The following is a 16422-nucleotide window of genomic DNA, read 5'->3' as shown; positions in this document are numbered from 1 at the left end:
AACATTAGTCGGGGAGGGGCTCTGGGAGGAGCTGAGTAAATTTAGTCTCACGTCACACAACACCACATTCGACTAGGAGCAGGTACGATTCAGATATCTTAAAATATAATTGTGACTAGTCGAAACTGAATTAGAGATATCTCTAATTACCTTTGCGTATGTGTGACGCCCTATTGAAGATATCTGTGACGTCATTACAGATATCTTAAATGGAGTTTTGACTAGTCATAAAGTATTTAGAGATATCTCTAATCCGATTTCTTACTAGTGCAATTATAATTGCAGATATCTCTAATTGTCATTGTGACTAGTCGAATTATAATTATGACTCGTCAAAATACAATTGTTCCTATCTTAAATTATATTTATGGATAGTCAAAACAAATTTTAAATGCTAAAACAGCTTGCGATACTCCGGAAGGATAAAAGGGAGGAGTGACGACAATGTCGGACGAGAGAGGACCAGGCCTGGAGTTTATTTTGTGTTTTGTGTGAGGCAGTCGTCCGCGAGGGGCTGCCGCTTTAATTTCGTTTTGTGTTTGTTTATTTTATTAAAATCTTTAAAGATCCGCCGGTTCCCGCCTCCTTCTTCCCGAACTACGAACTTTGTTACAGTTACATTTAGCAATTCTGTGCACTTCTTTATTACTCACATGCAAACTTCACATTGAGGAAGACTCTCTGTGAGGTGACCTCCGGCGCTTTGCTCCAGACCCCGGTGGCGGTCGACCGGATCCAGGGCGTTGCGGTGCAGTGATAGTCACCTGCGTCGCTGTCCTGTGTGCTGTGGATGTTGAGGGCAAATCTTTTGGGTCCCAGGCGCTCCAGGCTGCAATCACTGCTGTCGTTGCGAGGGGCCTTGTGCACGACGCCCCAGCGGTCCATACTGGCTAGCAGGGACGCGCTGTTTGAGCCCCTCAGATGACTCAGAAACCACTTAATCTCGTACGCTACATCGTCTGACGAGGAAGAAATCACAGAATTATGATTAAAATGCACTGTAAATAAAAGCAGTAAATCTATATAGAGTTGGTGTTGCTATAGAATGAATGCGGTTTACAGGTTTCATAGAAAGAGAATGATGTGTACCAAATGAGTCGCTGTAAAAATCGAATACTTTAATGGTTGCGGACGAAATAGCTCAACACGAGAGCCAACGCAAACGCAATGACACGTGAACTAAAACGTCATGTTTTAAAGAAGTGTGGCTTGATTAAGAGATGGAAATAGTGGATGATGGGCACAGAACGGTAACAAAACTGAGACATTTACAGTCACACACAGGTGTAGTAGTGTCCAGAATTTACATTTAAAATTATTATTTTTTTTAATATTTAGCTTACAGATCTCAGTTTAAATGCTTCAGTTTGTTTTCTATTCTATTCTATTCTATTATAAACCTATTAAATAATTGACCTCAAAAAGGGAATTCATGAGCAATATCTGCTTCATATTTTCATATTATTATATAATATTATATTATATTACAAAGAATTGAACTGTTCCGATTTTTTTTTTGAATACTTTTTTTAAATAGAATTTCTTGGTAACACAGCATTGAAAAAAAAAATTTCTCAGGTAACCTAAAATGTGCATCATTTAGTTACATCAAGGGTGAAATCAAATATAAATAGCACATTAAAGTTAAAAGTTACACACTTTTTTGTTTGTGCACTGTACAGGTCTGGTATAAAGAATGTTTTTGCTCAAGAGGCTGAAATACTGTTTCATGCCTTTTCCCCTCTCAATATAATACAATAACATTGTGTCATAAGAAAATATTAAGTTTTTAATCTACCTCCATATGGAGTATAAAAAGCACAGAAAACTGCCTCTAGATTTAAAAATACTACCAACGAGGACATATTTTTAGGACTGCAAATTGCCAAAAAAATTCCTTCCTTTGAGATGCATTTATTTGAGGATCCTCTACTGCTTTTTTTTTTCTAGCATAGCTTATTATTATGGAGGTTGTGCCAAGATCTCATCAAATTGCAAATCTTTCAGCTCCATTTCTTGCAGAAGTCTTTTTCCTTCACTAACACATACTGGTTCAAAGAACTAAAGATCAATTAGAAGATGTGGCATGTCCTATAAAAATAACACTTTCTGTATCCCATCGCTGGAACAGCAATGAAATGCACATCTATGCGTAGAGAACGAGTGAAGGAGATGACTATAAAGCCACGATGGTCCCAAACTAGCAATTGGACTGACTGTACGACGGCCCACTGCTGTCAAACCCACGCGCTGACTCAAAAACCTGAACACAACGGCCATCTTTCCCCATTACAGACCAAGACAATGACAATGGAAGAGGAGGAAGACAGAGAGAGAGAGAGAGAGAGAGAGAGAAACCAACCAAAACATTGCAGGACATTAGCCTTTGAGTAATTGTTATCGCTCTTTCATAGTTCAGGAAACCATGACACGTTCCTAACAATAATTAGGAATTAATGTAAATGCATTATAAAGGCACAAATGCATGAATAACTGCATAAACAAATACATAAATATATAAATAAATGCACAAATGCATAAATTAATGCATAAATAAATAAAATGCATGAATAAATGCATAAATAGATAAATGCACAAATGCATAAATAAATAATATGCACAAATGCATTAATAAATGCACGAATAAATTAATGCCCAAATTCAGAAATAAATGCATAAATAAATACACAAATAAATGCATAAATAAATAAACATAAATAATTAAATAATAAATAGATTAAAAAATTAATAAATATATATAAATAGATAAATGGATAAAATATAAATAATTACTGATCCATTTATGCTTCTTTTAAGAATCAATTTAGTCTCAGATGATTTTCCTATTCCTATCATATTCCTTCAGAGAAATAAGAATAAAAAAGACAGACATAAATTAGTCAATAATTGACGAAGTAAGAATACAGAGCTTATAATATGAATGTGAGCACATTGCTGAGGAGGAGATGCATGCAACATTACTGGAGTCTTTTGTTCAGGAGAAACATCTGAGAAGCAGGATACTCTCGGTTTAATCTCAATGCTGTCTATGAAACAACAGTTACTACAGACCTCACTGGTGATTTTTCAGTCCTGTGGGGAAAATATAAAGAGAACAAAAGTACACTGACCTGGGGTGCAATAGATCTGAGTCATATTGAATATCTCGCTAATTACAGTTATTCTGTGGATTCGTCAGAGGATTGTGGGTAATGTGGTTAATTACAGTATAAGCCCAGCGCTCATGTTTGACCAGGCTGCTATTGCGCAAAAAGAAATCCTTGGATGCTAAACAGACTCATTTATAGTGGTGACCATTTTTCATTTTGAAAATCATAAATCCGATACTGTTTTTTTTTTTTAAGTATGAACGCTAGTAACAGTGATGCTTGCCTTAGTAAACACTACTAAATACATTTTTGAGGACTGATGTGCGTCTAATCAGTGGACAGTGTTCTCTTTCGGTAATGGCAGTGTTTTATCTTCATGACGTATCGAGTCATTTGAGATAGCGAGACGCTCTCAAGAAGAAATGCTAAGGCTCCATTATTCCTCCTACGATTTCCACGATCCCGTGTCCACCCTGAGCTAATGTGTTTGGAACTTGACTTACAATAATGAGGAAGGGTCAGTGGCTGGAGCGGAGCAGGCATAGTGAGATACAAGCTGAGGGACACGTGCACACATCTGGCCTGAGGGAAAGCCGTGAAAAGCCATTCGATTTAATGTGCTTAAACCGAATGATCTGCACGAGGGTCACAGATTTTTGTGGATCCTTTAAACACACATGGCAGTCCTCTGAATGTAAAGGCCTATTCAAACTCATTTCCGCTGTGACACAATTTTGAAGCCAACATGAAATGAAAAGTTTCATTATTCCGTTTGTCTTTGTAATCTTTATCAAATGAAATAACTGTGTCCACCTCAGAACAATTTTTTTTCCAGCTGTGGAGAAACAAAGCTCACTGACCAATAAGATATAAATAAATTGAAATACTATTTTATTAAATATAAATAATAGTAAATTATATTTGTGTGTGTCTGTGTAATAATATGAAATAAATATTTAATTTCAGAATCTATTTATTTTTTCATAATATTTCAAACCTAAGAACAAATTTTAATATTTAAAATGTTTGTATAAAAACATACAACATAAAAATATATATTTTTTTATTTTAAAATTAAATTTTTATAAAAATAAAAATATAATTAGAGTAAAAAAAAAAACTTTTCATAATTTCACCTTTAAAAATTCTTTAAGCCTGATAATCATGCTCTCCAGCATGATTTGAGATCTTCCAAAGAGTATTTCAAACCTCAATAGAAGAAAATCTGACCAATTGTACAAAGAGTCACATGACCAACAGAGAAAGTTCCAAATTGTAAGCTGATTTTGTGTCTTATATTTTTAACGTGCTCTCAGACATTTGAACCGTATATCATGAACATGTGTGGAGGAAGAACCAAAGGCACGTCAAGGTGATACAGATGCAGAAGCTTGACTAGAACCTGCTCTTTTCAGGGACAGCAGACACAGAGCCTTACATAAGAGACAAAATATGGTAATGAAGCCCCGCAGCCGAGGCGAAGTACATGCTGTTCATCCCCTAAGATTACAGTGTTACTGATGTGGCAAGACTTTGGCCTTAGGAGAAAATAAAGCAGTGGAGAATGAGAGCTATTAGACGAATGACAGATTACAATGAGCTAAAGCATCCTTACAGGTAAAACAACACGGCAGGATTTGTCTCGAGGAAAAGTTGTTCGTATTACAGCTGACACAATCTGATCTCTACAAGAGATGATAATACTGTAACACACACAAACTCATAACAAAACACATACAGACTCATAAACACACGCGCATAGAAAAGACAACTCACAAGAGATCTCATTGTGTCCTTATGAGTGTTGTTATTGTTAACTAATGAAAAAAATTGTTAACTGAAATGAAAACCTTAAACTTAAGAAACTTAAATTAGTTTATAAGTTTAATTTGAAGTTCTAAAATTACTGAAATAAAATTGAAATAAAAATAATATTTAAAAACCAACAAAACTGACAAAAGCATATAACAATTATTAAAAAAAAAAAAGTACAAATAAAATTAAAACTGGAAATTAAAGAAACTATCATTCTAACCAGTCATTAAGAAGCAGAGAAAAAGGTACACCTCTCAGAAAACATAAATACAAATAAAGATAATTTTAGATGATTAATTACTATTTGGAGCATTGGGATCACTACAAGAGGGCTTAATTAACTCATTTTTGTGAAAAACTCAAATTCGACCAAAATTGACTTTAACTTTTTTTATTGCCTGTAGCTCAAAATTAGGCCGTGCACAATCCAACATATTTTGCCAGCATGGGTCACAAATACTATAATAGTACATAAATAATAATAAAATAACAATTAAGACAGAAATTAGATTAAACGGAAAATATCAAATTATCCACAATAATTTTACAGCTATATTGAGTGAAATGGAAGCTACTGATTTTAGAAGAAACATCTGGACAACCTGATATTGCAATAAAAAGTAACTGAGAATTTTTTTTTCCTCAGAGCTTTTAATGCATGCATTCATGGAAGCTTATTTCCAAAATGGAATTAAAATAAATAAATAAATAAATAAAATAAAAAAAAATAAAAAAGGCAAATTGCAACTTTTTGTCTTTCAATTTTTACCTTTTTCTCAGAATTGCATGAAAAAAGTCAGAATTGCGAGATACAAACTTAGAATTTGGGCTAAAAAGTCAGAATTGTGTAATAAAAACTCAACATTTTAGATTAAAAGTCAGAATTGTGAGATAAAAATGAAATGTTAGATGAAATGTCAGAATTATGAGACAGAAACTCAGAATTGCGAGATACTCCATAAACTCAGAATTCTGAGAAAAAAAAGTCAAAATTGCAAGATATAAACTCAGAATTGCAAAACAAAACTGCGTGGAAAAGTCAGAATTGTGAGAAACTTATTTTTGAAAATAAATAAATAAATAAATAAATGCAAGGAAAAAACTCACAATTGTGAGATAAAACATTTTTTTTTATTTTATACTATGGCGGAAATAAGCTTCCATAATTCTGGTACTGGCTTCTCCATGAAGGATGCATGTGATATTAATCAAAACTAGGTAACTTAAAACAAAGCAGCCTATATTTTTGAAGGATTTTATGAAGGAACCTAAACTAAAACTCATAAATAACAGGTTATGATGAAATATAAACACAACTGAGGCGAAGCACTAAAATAATAATAAAAACTGGAATAATAATGCGGGTCACCATGTGCGGTCCTCAAATGGTTTTAATCAGACTACAAAAATCACATAATAAGTGCTTGATATTTACATATATCTGCATACAATACAATAACTCTTTGAATTGCGTCTACGTTATAAATGGTAATACATGACGTCTTGATCTTCAGGCAGCGTGACATGTTGCTGCACGCTGAAAAACACACAGAGGGTGACCCAGTTTCACATGAAATCAGTCTTTTCCCAACATTAAACATTCATTTCCAAATTTGTGCTGCAATAAAGGCAAGCGCAGACATGTCTGAACCTGATTCCAGTAACGTCCTCATAAAGACTCATTTATTGCCTCAACATTTAACCTCCAACAGGTTACAAATATAACAGCAAGCTGTCATCATGAAGGTGAAATCTGAATTTTTTTTTATGTTGAAATACTTTCTCATATTCCAGATTAATTAAAAATCATTGAAAGATAATTTGGCCATTTGACTTCCTTTCTTTCCTTTGACTTTATTTTTACTTAAAACCTATGATATTATGTTTGTAATAAAAAAGAAAAAACATTTAAATATATAATACAAAATATATAAAATAAATATGAAAATATTTTTTTAATGAAGATAATGTGCAACCAGCTGATCATAACTGCAAAACAATGCTGCAAAACAAAAAAAAATGCTGACTTCAAAGTGTTAAGGAATTCTTTTGCAAATTTGTTTCAAGTACAATTTGCAAAAGTAACTTATTAAACCAGCCCTATTTGATATTCATTTGCATTTATGCATTATGCAGATGGTATAAATGAATCAAATTAAACGTCACAAGTTAATTGAAGTACTTGAATTAGTGAATTCAAATTGCTTACAAATCACTGTGTAATGCATTAAAGACTTCATATTACAGTATGTCGTAAAATGAAAGCTTATTGTGCTTTTGAAATTGTTTAAATGACTTTTGGACATTTCTAATTACAATGACATATCAGGTTTTGGCTAAATACTCTACTACAGACCAATGTAATTAAAGTTAACTAAAACTAACATTAAATCTAAAACCATAAAAATATTTTTGTTGTTTGAAATAAATGTTAAACTGTAACAAAATTATAATACAACTATATATATATACACAACTAAATTACTAAAACTTAAATTAAAATGAAAACAGAAAATATAAAATATAAAAACTGATTAAAAATAATACTAAAATAATGCTGTTATATATCTGATCTCCAGATCAATGCAATACACAGACGATTTATTTATCAAAACAGTGAACGACCATGTTCAAAGAACTGTGTGCAACCATAAAAATATAAATGCACATGTTACTGTCCACTTTCTTCATTATAAAATCACATTAAACATATTGTGGTTATAAAAGGTTCTGACTGTGACACAAAACAAAATAAAAAGAGCCAGTTTTGTTGTAATGGAGAAAGTAAACTCTCTGTATACTGTATATCTCTCAGCGATTCTCTCATTTTCTCCTATTTCTCTTTTCTTACAGCACACATGAGCCAAAATAGCTGAATCAAGGTATACTGTATGAAGAGGACCAACACTTTATAAATTGTTTTGATAATATCACTTGAGCAAATTTACCCCTACAGTGTAAACATATGAACTTTCATCATATAAACACACCTAAAGGAAGTAAAACACGGAAATGGATGATAAATCAACCGTAAAGTGTTGAATGACGCAATGAAGCCATGACTGCCTGATCTTTAGGTCTTATAAAAAATAAAACACTACAGAATAACGCATTAGAATAGAAACTCCTGCTAGATGTCAACAAACTGGTTTGAGCGTAAAACACGTGTTCTCTCACACACACACACACACACACACACACACACACACACAAACAGAGATGCAACACATGGGCACACAAGCACATCTGCTGTTAGCTGATCTGTTGTTACACAAATCTCATCTGGAGATGCCGATATCACCAACTACAGACGGGCTTAGCTAACGTTACATATTTAGATGGGAGAGCATAAGAAGAGAGAATAATTAAATTCACTTGTCCCTGAGATTAAGATGTTAAATTAGTTATCTTAGCCAGTAAACGACCTGTTGCTCGCCATTGCTATAACCTCGCTCGTTCTTCTGTCAGACTGCGGGCGGAAGTGGCGCCGGGAAAGCGTAGTGGGCGTGGTCAACCTGTCACGTCAATCGAGAGTGACCAATAGAAATAGTCCCTTCATCCTGGTGGGTAGAGACCACCCACTGAGATACAGCTTCACTCACAAGCAAAACTTTTCAACTCGCAAGCAAAAGATTTAGACCAGCAAAAATTTTTTTATTTTTTTTTTTGCAATCTTTTATTTTTTTAATTACAAAATAATTAGTTTTACTCTCAAACACAGTATGTTTGATTAAATAAAAAAGACAGAAAAGAAACTCCATAGAGTGTCTGATAGTGTGAGTGTGCGATGTCAAAATTTTTGATTGTGGACGATTAAAATGTCTCCACAATCTGCTTTTGAAGAAATATTGTAGTATCGTGGTACAGCGCACATTCTATCAGTTGCAGTTCTGGTGTCTCCGTCTCAATATACTGTGCGACATACATTCACATCAAATGTTAAATCAAAATGCTCTGTTTTTACCTTATTTGGAAGGGTCGTGTGGCTCAATGTTGAGCTCTGCTCTGATTGGCTGTTTCACAGTTCGGCTCATTTAAGTAGCTCACACAGCAGGAAGGAAACGCAGGGAAAATATATATTTCAATACTGTCTCTCGCAGTTATATCATTGCGTAATTATACTGTATATAAAATGCGGGCATCAGGGAGCCACTATTAATATGCGGGGCATTGAAACTGCTTTTGGATGCACGATCGCGTTTTACTTTCACTTTCGAGGTTATATGCAAATGTTGGGGGCGTAACTATTAGTGATCCCGACTGTAACGTCACAGTCGGTGTTATGTTCTGATTCGCCTATTTTTCAGTGGTCTTTTGCATGCACGAGATTTACATAAGGAGGAGGAAACAATGGTGTTTGAGGCTCACTGTATGTCATTTCCATGTACAGAACTGTTATTATTCAACTATGCCAAGGTAAATACAGTTTTCCATTCTATGGCACCTTTAAAGCCTTGCCGGTTAAACATTTCATTCGCATGCTGTTCTGACATGCGCTTTTTCTGAGCGCGTACACCTGAAGCGTGTGCATGCTAAAAAGCCTGTCAAACAGCGCCTGATTACTGGACTAAGTTATCTTTTGCATCTGATTGCGCTAATACTGTCAAAAAGACACCAGGTTTACATATAAACACAGTCGGTTATGTCTAAAATGAAAGTAAACAGTTGAAAGGAAAACAGATTCGTACAGCTCTTAAAGCGACAGCAGACTCATACTAAATATGCTGCTGCTTGTCATTAAAGGGATAGTTCACCCAAAAATTTACTCATTCTCACATTGTCCCAAACTGGTATTAATTTCTTTCTTGTGCTGAACACAAAAAAAGATATTTTGGGTAACCAAACAGTTGCTGGACCCCATTGACTTTGATAGTAGGGAAAAAATACTATGGAAGTCACTGGGGACCAGCAACTGTTTGGTTACAAACATTCTTCAAAATAACTTTTGTGTTCAACAGAAGAAAGAAACTCATTCAGGTATAAAACAACTTGAGAATGAGTAAATGATGACAGAATTTTCATTTTTGGGTGAACTATCCCTTTAATGTTAATAAAACAACAAAACACAAAGAGAAAAATCACAAACTGTTCTTGATTGAAGAACTTTAATAAAGTTGCTTTAATAAGAATCAATGTATAATTTATACAGTGAAGTGTATATAGTTTTTTATTTTTTATATTTGTTCAGTTTCTTGAACCGCTAAATACACAGCGAAAAGATAACATAACCTAGTAATTCATCACCTGAGTTTGGTAAAATAACTGTAATATGGCATTAGATGAATCATTTTGAACTTTAAATACTACTGTGATCTCTTGCCAATTTAATGATTTCTCTGTAATGCTTTGTTCTGATTTGATTTAGCATCAATAAATGTGATAAAAAGTGAATGAGTGGAATACGATGAAAATGAAACTAATAGTTTTGAAAGAATCAGAAACCATGTTTTTAATAATGTATTTTATAAAGATCCTTCCTAAAGAAAACATCCAATTCAAGACTATTCTGCAAAAATCACTGCTGTTTTCTAATATAAAAAAAAAAATCTAAATTTTTAAAGGAATAGTTCACCCAAAAATGAAACTTTGCTGAAAATGACCACTTTTTAACACTGGAGGAAACATTATGATGGAATATGGACTCGTATTTTAGCCAGAAGCAACAGTTTGAAGTAAAAAATGTCTTGATGGCTTTGTTTCTTATAAACACGCAGCTTTTGGCTTCAGTCGTGTGGATTACTTGTGGATAATTGTGATGTTTTTAGCAGCTGTTTGGACTGTTTGAACTCTCATTCTGACGGCACCCATTCACTGCAGAGGATCCACTGGTGAGCAAGTGATGTAATGCTAAATTTCTCAAAATCTTATGAACAAACAAACTCATCTGCATCTTGGATGGCCTGAGGTTGAGAACATTTTCAGCACATTTTCATTTTTAGATGAACTATTCCTTTAGAACAAGATCAATTTTTGTGCTATGTTAATGCTTAAAGAAGCAAACTATAACATTTAAAATGCCTAAACTGAAAATTAATTTATACTGGCAGTTTAAAGTTATTCATAATTAGCATTCATCTGTGTTATTTCATTTGTGTGTTGATGAGAAAGAAACGTGTGTAACTCGCCTGCAGTGGGAGACGTGCCACTAACACTGACGTCACACTCCATCTTCACAGTTTCCCAGGGGAAAACACTCGTTGTGTCTGAACTGATGGACAGATCAAACGTGGGACCTTGTAGGAAATGATAAAACGGGAAAAAAATAGCCTCATTTAAGTCTTATATGATAGATATATTAAAGCATACTGCATATTGAGCATTATATTTATTATATACACACTGTCGTTCAAAAGTTTGAAGTCAGTAATTTTTTTTTAATATATAGGAATCTGTATAGATTCCTACAATCGTCCAGCTGTTAAGAGGCAAACTACATATACTCCTAATGAGCCAGTAACATCATTACAATTTATACATACACTAGTAATATCTGAATTTTTAAGATCTATCTGTTGATTTAATATTATTACTGGCATGTTAAAGCTGCAGTCTGTAAGTTTTGCCTCTTTGTCTCCATCTCTGTTTGAAACCTGCAATTGCAGTTACTTGCGGAATTATCTTTATTATGTGGGTTGTGCTCCGGCACGGCTCCAATAAAAATGTCTTGATGGCTTTGTTTCTTATAAACACGCAGCTTTTGGCTTCAGTCGTGTGGATTACTTGTGGATAATTGTGATGTTTTTAGCAGCTGTTTGGACTGTTTGAACTCTCATTCTGACGGCACCCATTCACTGCAGAGGATCCACTGGTGAGCAAGTGATGTAATGCTAAATTTCTCAAAATCTTATGAACAAACAAACTCATCTGCATCTTGGATGGCCTGAGGTTGAGAACATTTTCAGCACATTTTCATTTTTAGATGAACTATTCCTTTAGAACAAGATCAATTTTTGTGCTATGTTAATGCTTAAAGAAGCAAACTATAACATTTAAAATGCCTAAACTGAAAATTAATTTATACTGGCAGTTTAAAGTTATTCATAATTAGCATTCATCTGTGTTATTTCATTTGTGTGTTGATGAGAAAGAAACGTGTGTAACTCGCCTGCAGTGGGAGACGTGCCACTAACACTGACGTCACACTCCATCTTCACAGTTTCCCAGGGGAAAACACTCGTTGTGTCTGAACTGATGGACAGATCAAACGTGGGACCTTGTAGGAAATGATAAAACGGGAAAAAAATAGCCTCATTTAAGTCTTATATGATAGATATATTAAAGCATACTGCATATTGAGCATTATATTTATTATATACACACTGTCGTTCAAAAGTTTGAAGTCAGTAATTTTTTTTTAATATATAGGAATCTGTATAGATTCCTACAATCGTCCAGCTGTTAAGAGGCAAACTACATATACTCCTAATGAGCCAGTAACATCATTACAATTTATACATACACTAGTAATATCTGAATTTTTAAGATCTATCTGTTGATTTAATATTATTACTGGCATGTTAAAGCTGCAGTCTGTAAGTTTTGCCTCTTTGTCTCCATCTCTGTTTGAAACCTGCAATTGCAGTTACTTGCGGAATTATCTGCAATTGCAGCTGTGTGCGGAATTATCTTCCTTGAGTGGGTTGTGCGGCGGCCCGGCTCTAGCGTGGATGAATCTAATGTTTTGAGGAGTATATGTGTGGCAGTCAGTCACCGCACTGGTGTGGATATTTACTGTACTTCGCAATCACAGATTCTAGCCTACGTCTTGGAATATATGACCCAAATAAGAATTTTCACCGTATATTGTCATCTGAACAAGTAAGTATCAAGTCTGCCACGTTTGTTGTGACCAACTGAGGAAAAAAGCATTATCATAAATCGCGCTACCAATGGTGATTAAATCTAATGATCAGTTAATTAGCTAATATCACTTCAAACCGTGCAAATTATTATTACTGTTATACTCTGTTCTCAAATTGTTAATGTTAACAACATCAACATTGCGTGACTACGTGTATGTAGTGTGTATTAGCGTAGATTTCAATTTCTTTACAGTAATCTCTAATTGTCATGCCATCCGAATTTCATATAAAGAAATTTTTATTTTTTAACCCAAAAAGCAAATTATTCTTCCTTAGAACTGGTTCTCTTTAAAATAAAAATCTTGTGTAATGCCACATCTGTAATCAGATGCACATTTAAAACTGGAGTATAATCTAATTTCATTCACATGTGTTTCATAAACACATAATCCTTTCTGGATTACAATCCGCCATCAAAATTATACATTTAATTATTCCAGCTGCTGTGAGAAAAGGCTATAAACGATCTGCCACCTGCAGGATCCTCACATGCGATAGCCTAGTAGCCGGGACAACTTCTTTATGTTTACAGAAGTGACGTAATGACGCAGTGCCATTCTCGAATTTCCCGCGAAAACCTACCCGTACCACTCAAATTAGAAAACATTTTTTTGTTTCATCTTTCTAGATTTGTGTTATTTATAAAGTTTAAATTACAATTGGGCTTCATTTAAGAGCTCTTCAGCCTCACAACATACAGAGAAAAAAATAAAACAGAGAGTCAGGGCTTGATATCGCCAGCCAGCTCACATTATCTTTTACTTCACTTTTTGTCCTTTTGATTTCAGGGTAAAATGTGACATAATGATACTAATAATAATTTTACTAATAACAATAGTCATACTACTACTACTACTACTGCTACAAATAATAATATCATCATTATTATTAATAATAATAATAATTTTAATTTGTAAAAGCACTTTTCTCAAACCCAAAGTGTTATAAGAAATAAAATAAAATAAAATAAAATAAAATAATGAAAAAAAAATCAACACCACACACAATAAAATAACAAAAACAGGTTAAATGTACTATATAGAAAATCTAAAATTATTGATTGTTTATCTCACCCCAAAATGTAAACTGCATTATAACTGCATACACACACACACACACACACACATCTTTATTTGGGAATAAAGCAATATAAACTTTATAGCTAATCATAATGGCTTAATTTTTTTATTTTGGCATAAAATTATTCTACATAATTATATTATACCTCTACTCTTTATATGAAGGTGGATATATAATTATGTCCAACTTAATTTTCAAACATACAGTATATTCCCATAAAACAATACATAATATATAGCAAATCTCGACTATAGCAATCTTCCTGATTTTTTATTTCTTCGCAAAATGTGAACTATATTATTGCCCTGCTCTAATCTGTTGAATGCGATTTTCTGTAAATAATAATAATGATAATAAACAATGATAATATAATAATAATAATTATTATTATTATTGGTATTATTATTTAATTATTAATAATAATAATCATCATTTTAATAATTTTATTTAAATAATAATAATAAAAATAACAACAACAATAATAATACCATTATTATTATTAGTAGTATTTTATTATTAATAATCATACTCATTTTAATAATTTTATTTGGAAATGCACTACCCTCAAACCCATAGTTCTACAAGCAAAATAAACATTAAATATTAACACAAAATAAAATTCAATGATAGACCAAACACAATAAAATGACAAACACAGGTTATATAAACAACAAAAAATTCTAATCAAAAACTATTTCATGTAATTTCTGAAAGCACTAGGGGCATTTCTAATGGTAGAAATGGACATGTTTGGTGAGATTCACCCAAATATATCTTGTATTCTGTACCTTTGTGAGTAAAAGCAATCTGAACCTTATTGGACACTCCTTTGGCCATCTCAACCCAGTCTTCCCCGGGCTGCTTCGTCCAGGCTTTCATTTCACACGAGTAAAACCCACGATCGGTCACCTGCACCGCTTGGATCCGGAACTGGAAGTCCCTTTTACCGGTCTTCACCAGCATCAGGCTGTCCTGTCGGCCTGGCTCACCCCAGTCCTCCAGCTGAAGAACCATCTCAGGGCCCAGAGAGGCCAGTTTCCGGCTGGGTGACCCGATGGCCTCCTCAGACAAGATGAGGATTGAGAAGGCAGTTCCCGGCAGGAGATTCTGGATGTTGGCCTGGCAGCTCATCTCAAACGTGGAGCCAGCAGCCGTAGCTTCACGGAGACGCCGGGCCACGACACCGAGAACAGGACCTAATGAATGAGGTGAACAAAACACATCTCATTAATAGTGTCTCCAAGACAGCAATGAGATTAAATTGAGACTTTAATGTCTGTATGTGAGGTTTCTCTCCTCAAACTGAGTTCACAATTGCTTATTTTTACTCTGCAATTAAAAGTCAGAGCTCAATCAGGGTTATCATCATATTATTGTTAACTCAAATTAAAACTATCAAAAACATTTTGTTGATTCAAATAAAACAAAATAGTAAAATAAAATAAATAAAATATTAGTTAGAATCGTTGCCTAGGGCAACTAACTGAAACATGTTTAAGTTCTAAATCTAACTGGAAATAAATAAAAACTGAACTAAAACAAACTAAAACTGAAATAAAAACAAATTAAACAAACAGTAATATTTAAAATGAACAAAAACTAATAAACATCATAAAAGCTCATAGCAAAATTACAACAAAAACTGAAATTAAAATGAAATCTAAAAATACAAAAAATATTAATATTTGTATTTTAATTTAATAGAATATAATGTTATTTTTTGTTATTTATTTTCAATTTATTATTTAATATAATATTAATATTAAAATATTAATATAAATATAATATTATATAAATAATATTACAATAACACTGATCTCAATATGATCCGAGCTGCTATCCTCATTATATTGCTGCAAACAATATAAACATTAAATATTAACAAACAATAAAGTTCAATGATTCACCGAACACAATAAAATAAAAAGGTTAAATAAAAAAAATTACAACAAAAATTAATCTTTTAAGATTACATGACAGCGTTGATGATGATTATTATATCAAATTAAATAAAAAAATAACCCTTTCAGATTACATGATGATGATTATAATTATTATTATTATATCAAATAAATTTAAAATTAAAATAAATAAAGTAAAAAAAAAAGAAGAATAGATTAACCATCTATAGAATATAATGTTATTTTTGTTATTTATTTTCAATTTATTATTTAATATAATATTAATATTAAAATATTAATATAAATATAATATTATATAAATAATATTACAATAACACCGATCTCAATATGATCTGAGCTGCTATCCTCATTATATTGCTGCAAACAATATAAACATTAAATATTAACAAACAATAAAGTTCAATGATTCACCGAACACAATAAAATAAAAAGGTTAAATAAAAAAAATTACAACAAAAATTAATCTTTTAAGATTACATGACAGCGTTGATGATGATTATTATATCAAATTAAATAAAAAAATAACCCTTTCAGATTACATGATGATGATTATAATTATTATTATTATATCAAATAAATTTAAAATTAAAATAAATAAAGTAAAAAAAAAAGAAGAATAGATAAACAACCTAA

General features: G+C 32.7%; 1 protein-coding gene across 1 annotated transcript in view; it reads right to left on the bottom strand.

The window, feature by feature from the left end:
- Nucleotides 1–16422, bottom strand: part of LOC107746979 (prostaglandin F2 receptor negative regulator-like) — a gene marked incomplete at its 5' end in the record, with an annotated part of 27352 nt that overhangs the window by 2451 nt on the left and 8479 nt on the right. Inside the window, 3 exons of the mRNA XM_016561344.1 lie at nt 654–959; nt 12031–12138; nt 14656–15063. Of these exons, the coding sequence (XP_016416830.1) occupies nt 654–959; nt 12031–12138; nt 14656–15063 (822 nt within the window). The remainder of the gene's footprint in view (nt 1–653; nt 960–12030; nt 12139–14655; nt 15064–16422) is intronic.

This window comes from Sinocyclocheilus rhinocerous, unplaced genomic scaffold, assembly GCF_001515625.1.
Source record: "Sinocyclocheilus rhinocerous isolate Xijiao unplaced genomic scaffold, SAMN03320098_v1.1 scaffold1250, whole genome shotgun sequence".
In the NCBI taxonomy this organism is placed as follows: Eukaryota; Metazoa; Chordata; class Actinopteri; order Cypriniformes; family Cyprinidae; genus Sinocyclocheilus; species Sinocyclocheilus rhinocerous.
Note: the sequence above shows the minus strand (reverse complement) of the source record. Positions and strands in the feature narration are given on the sequence as shown.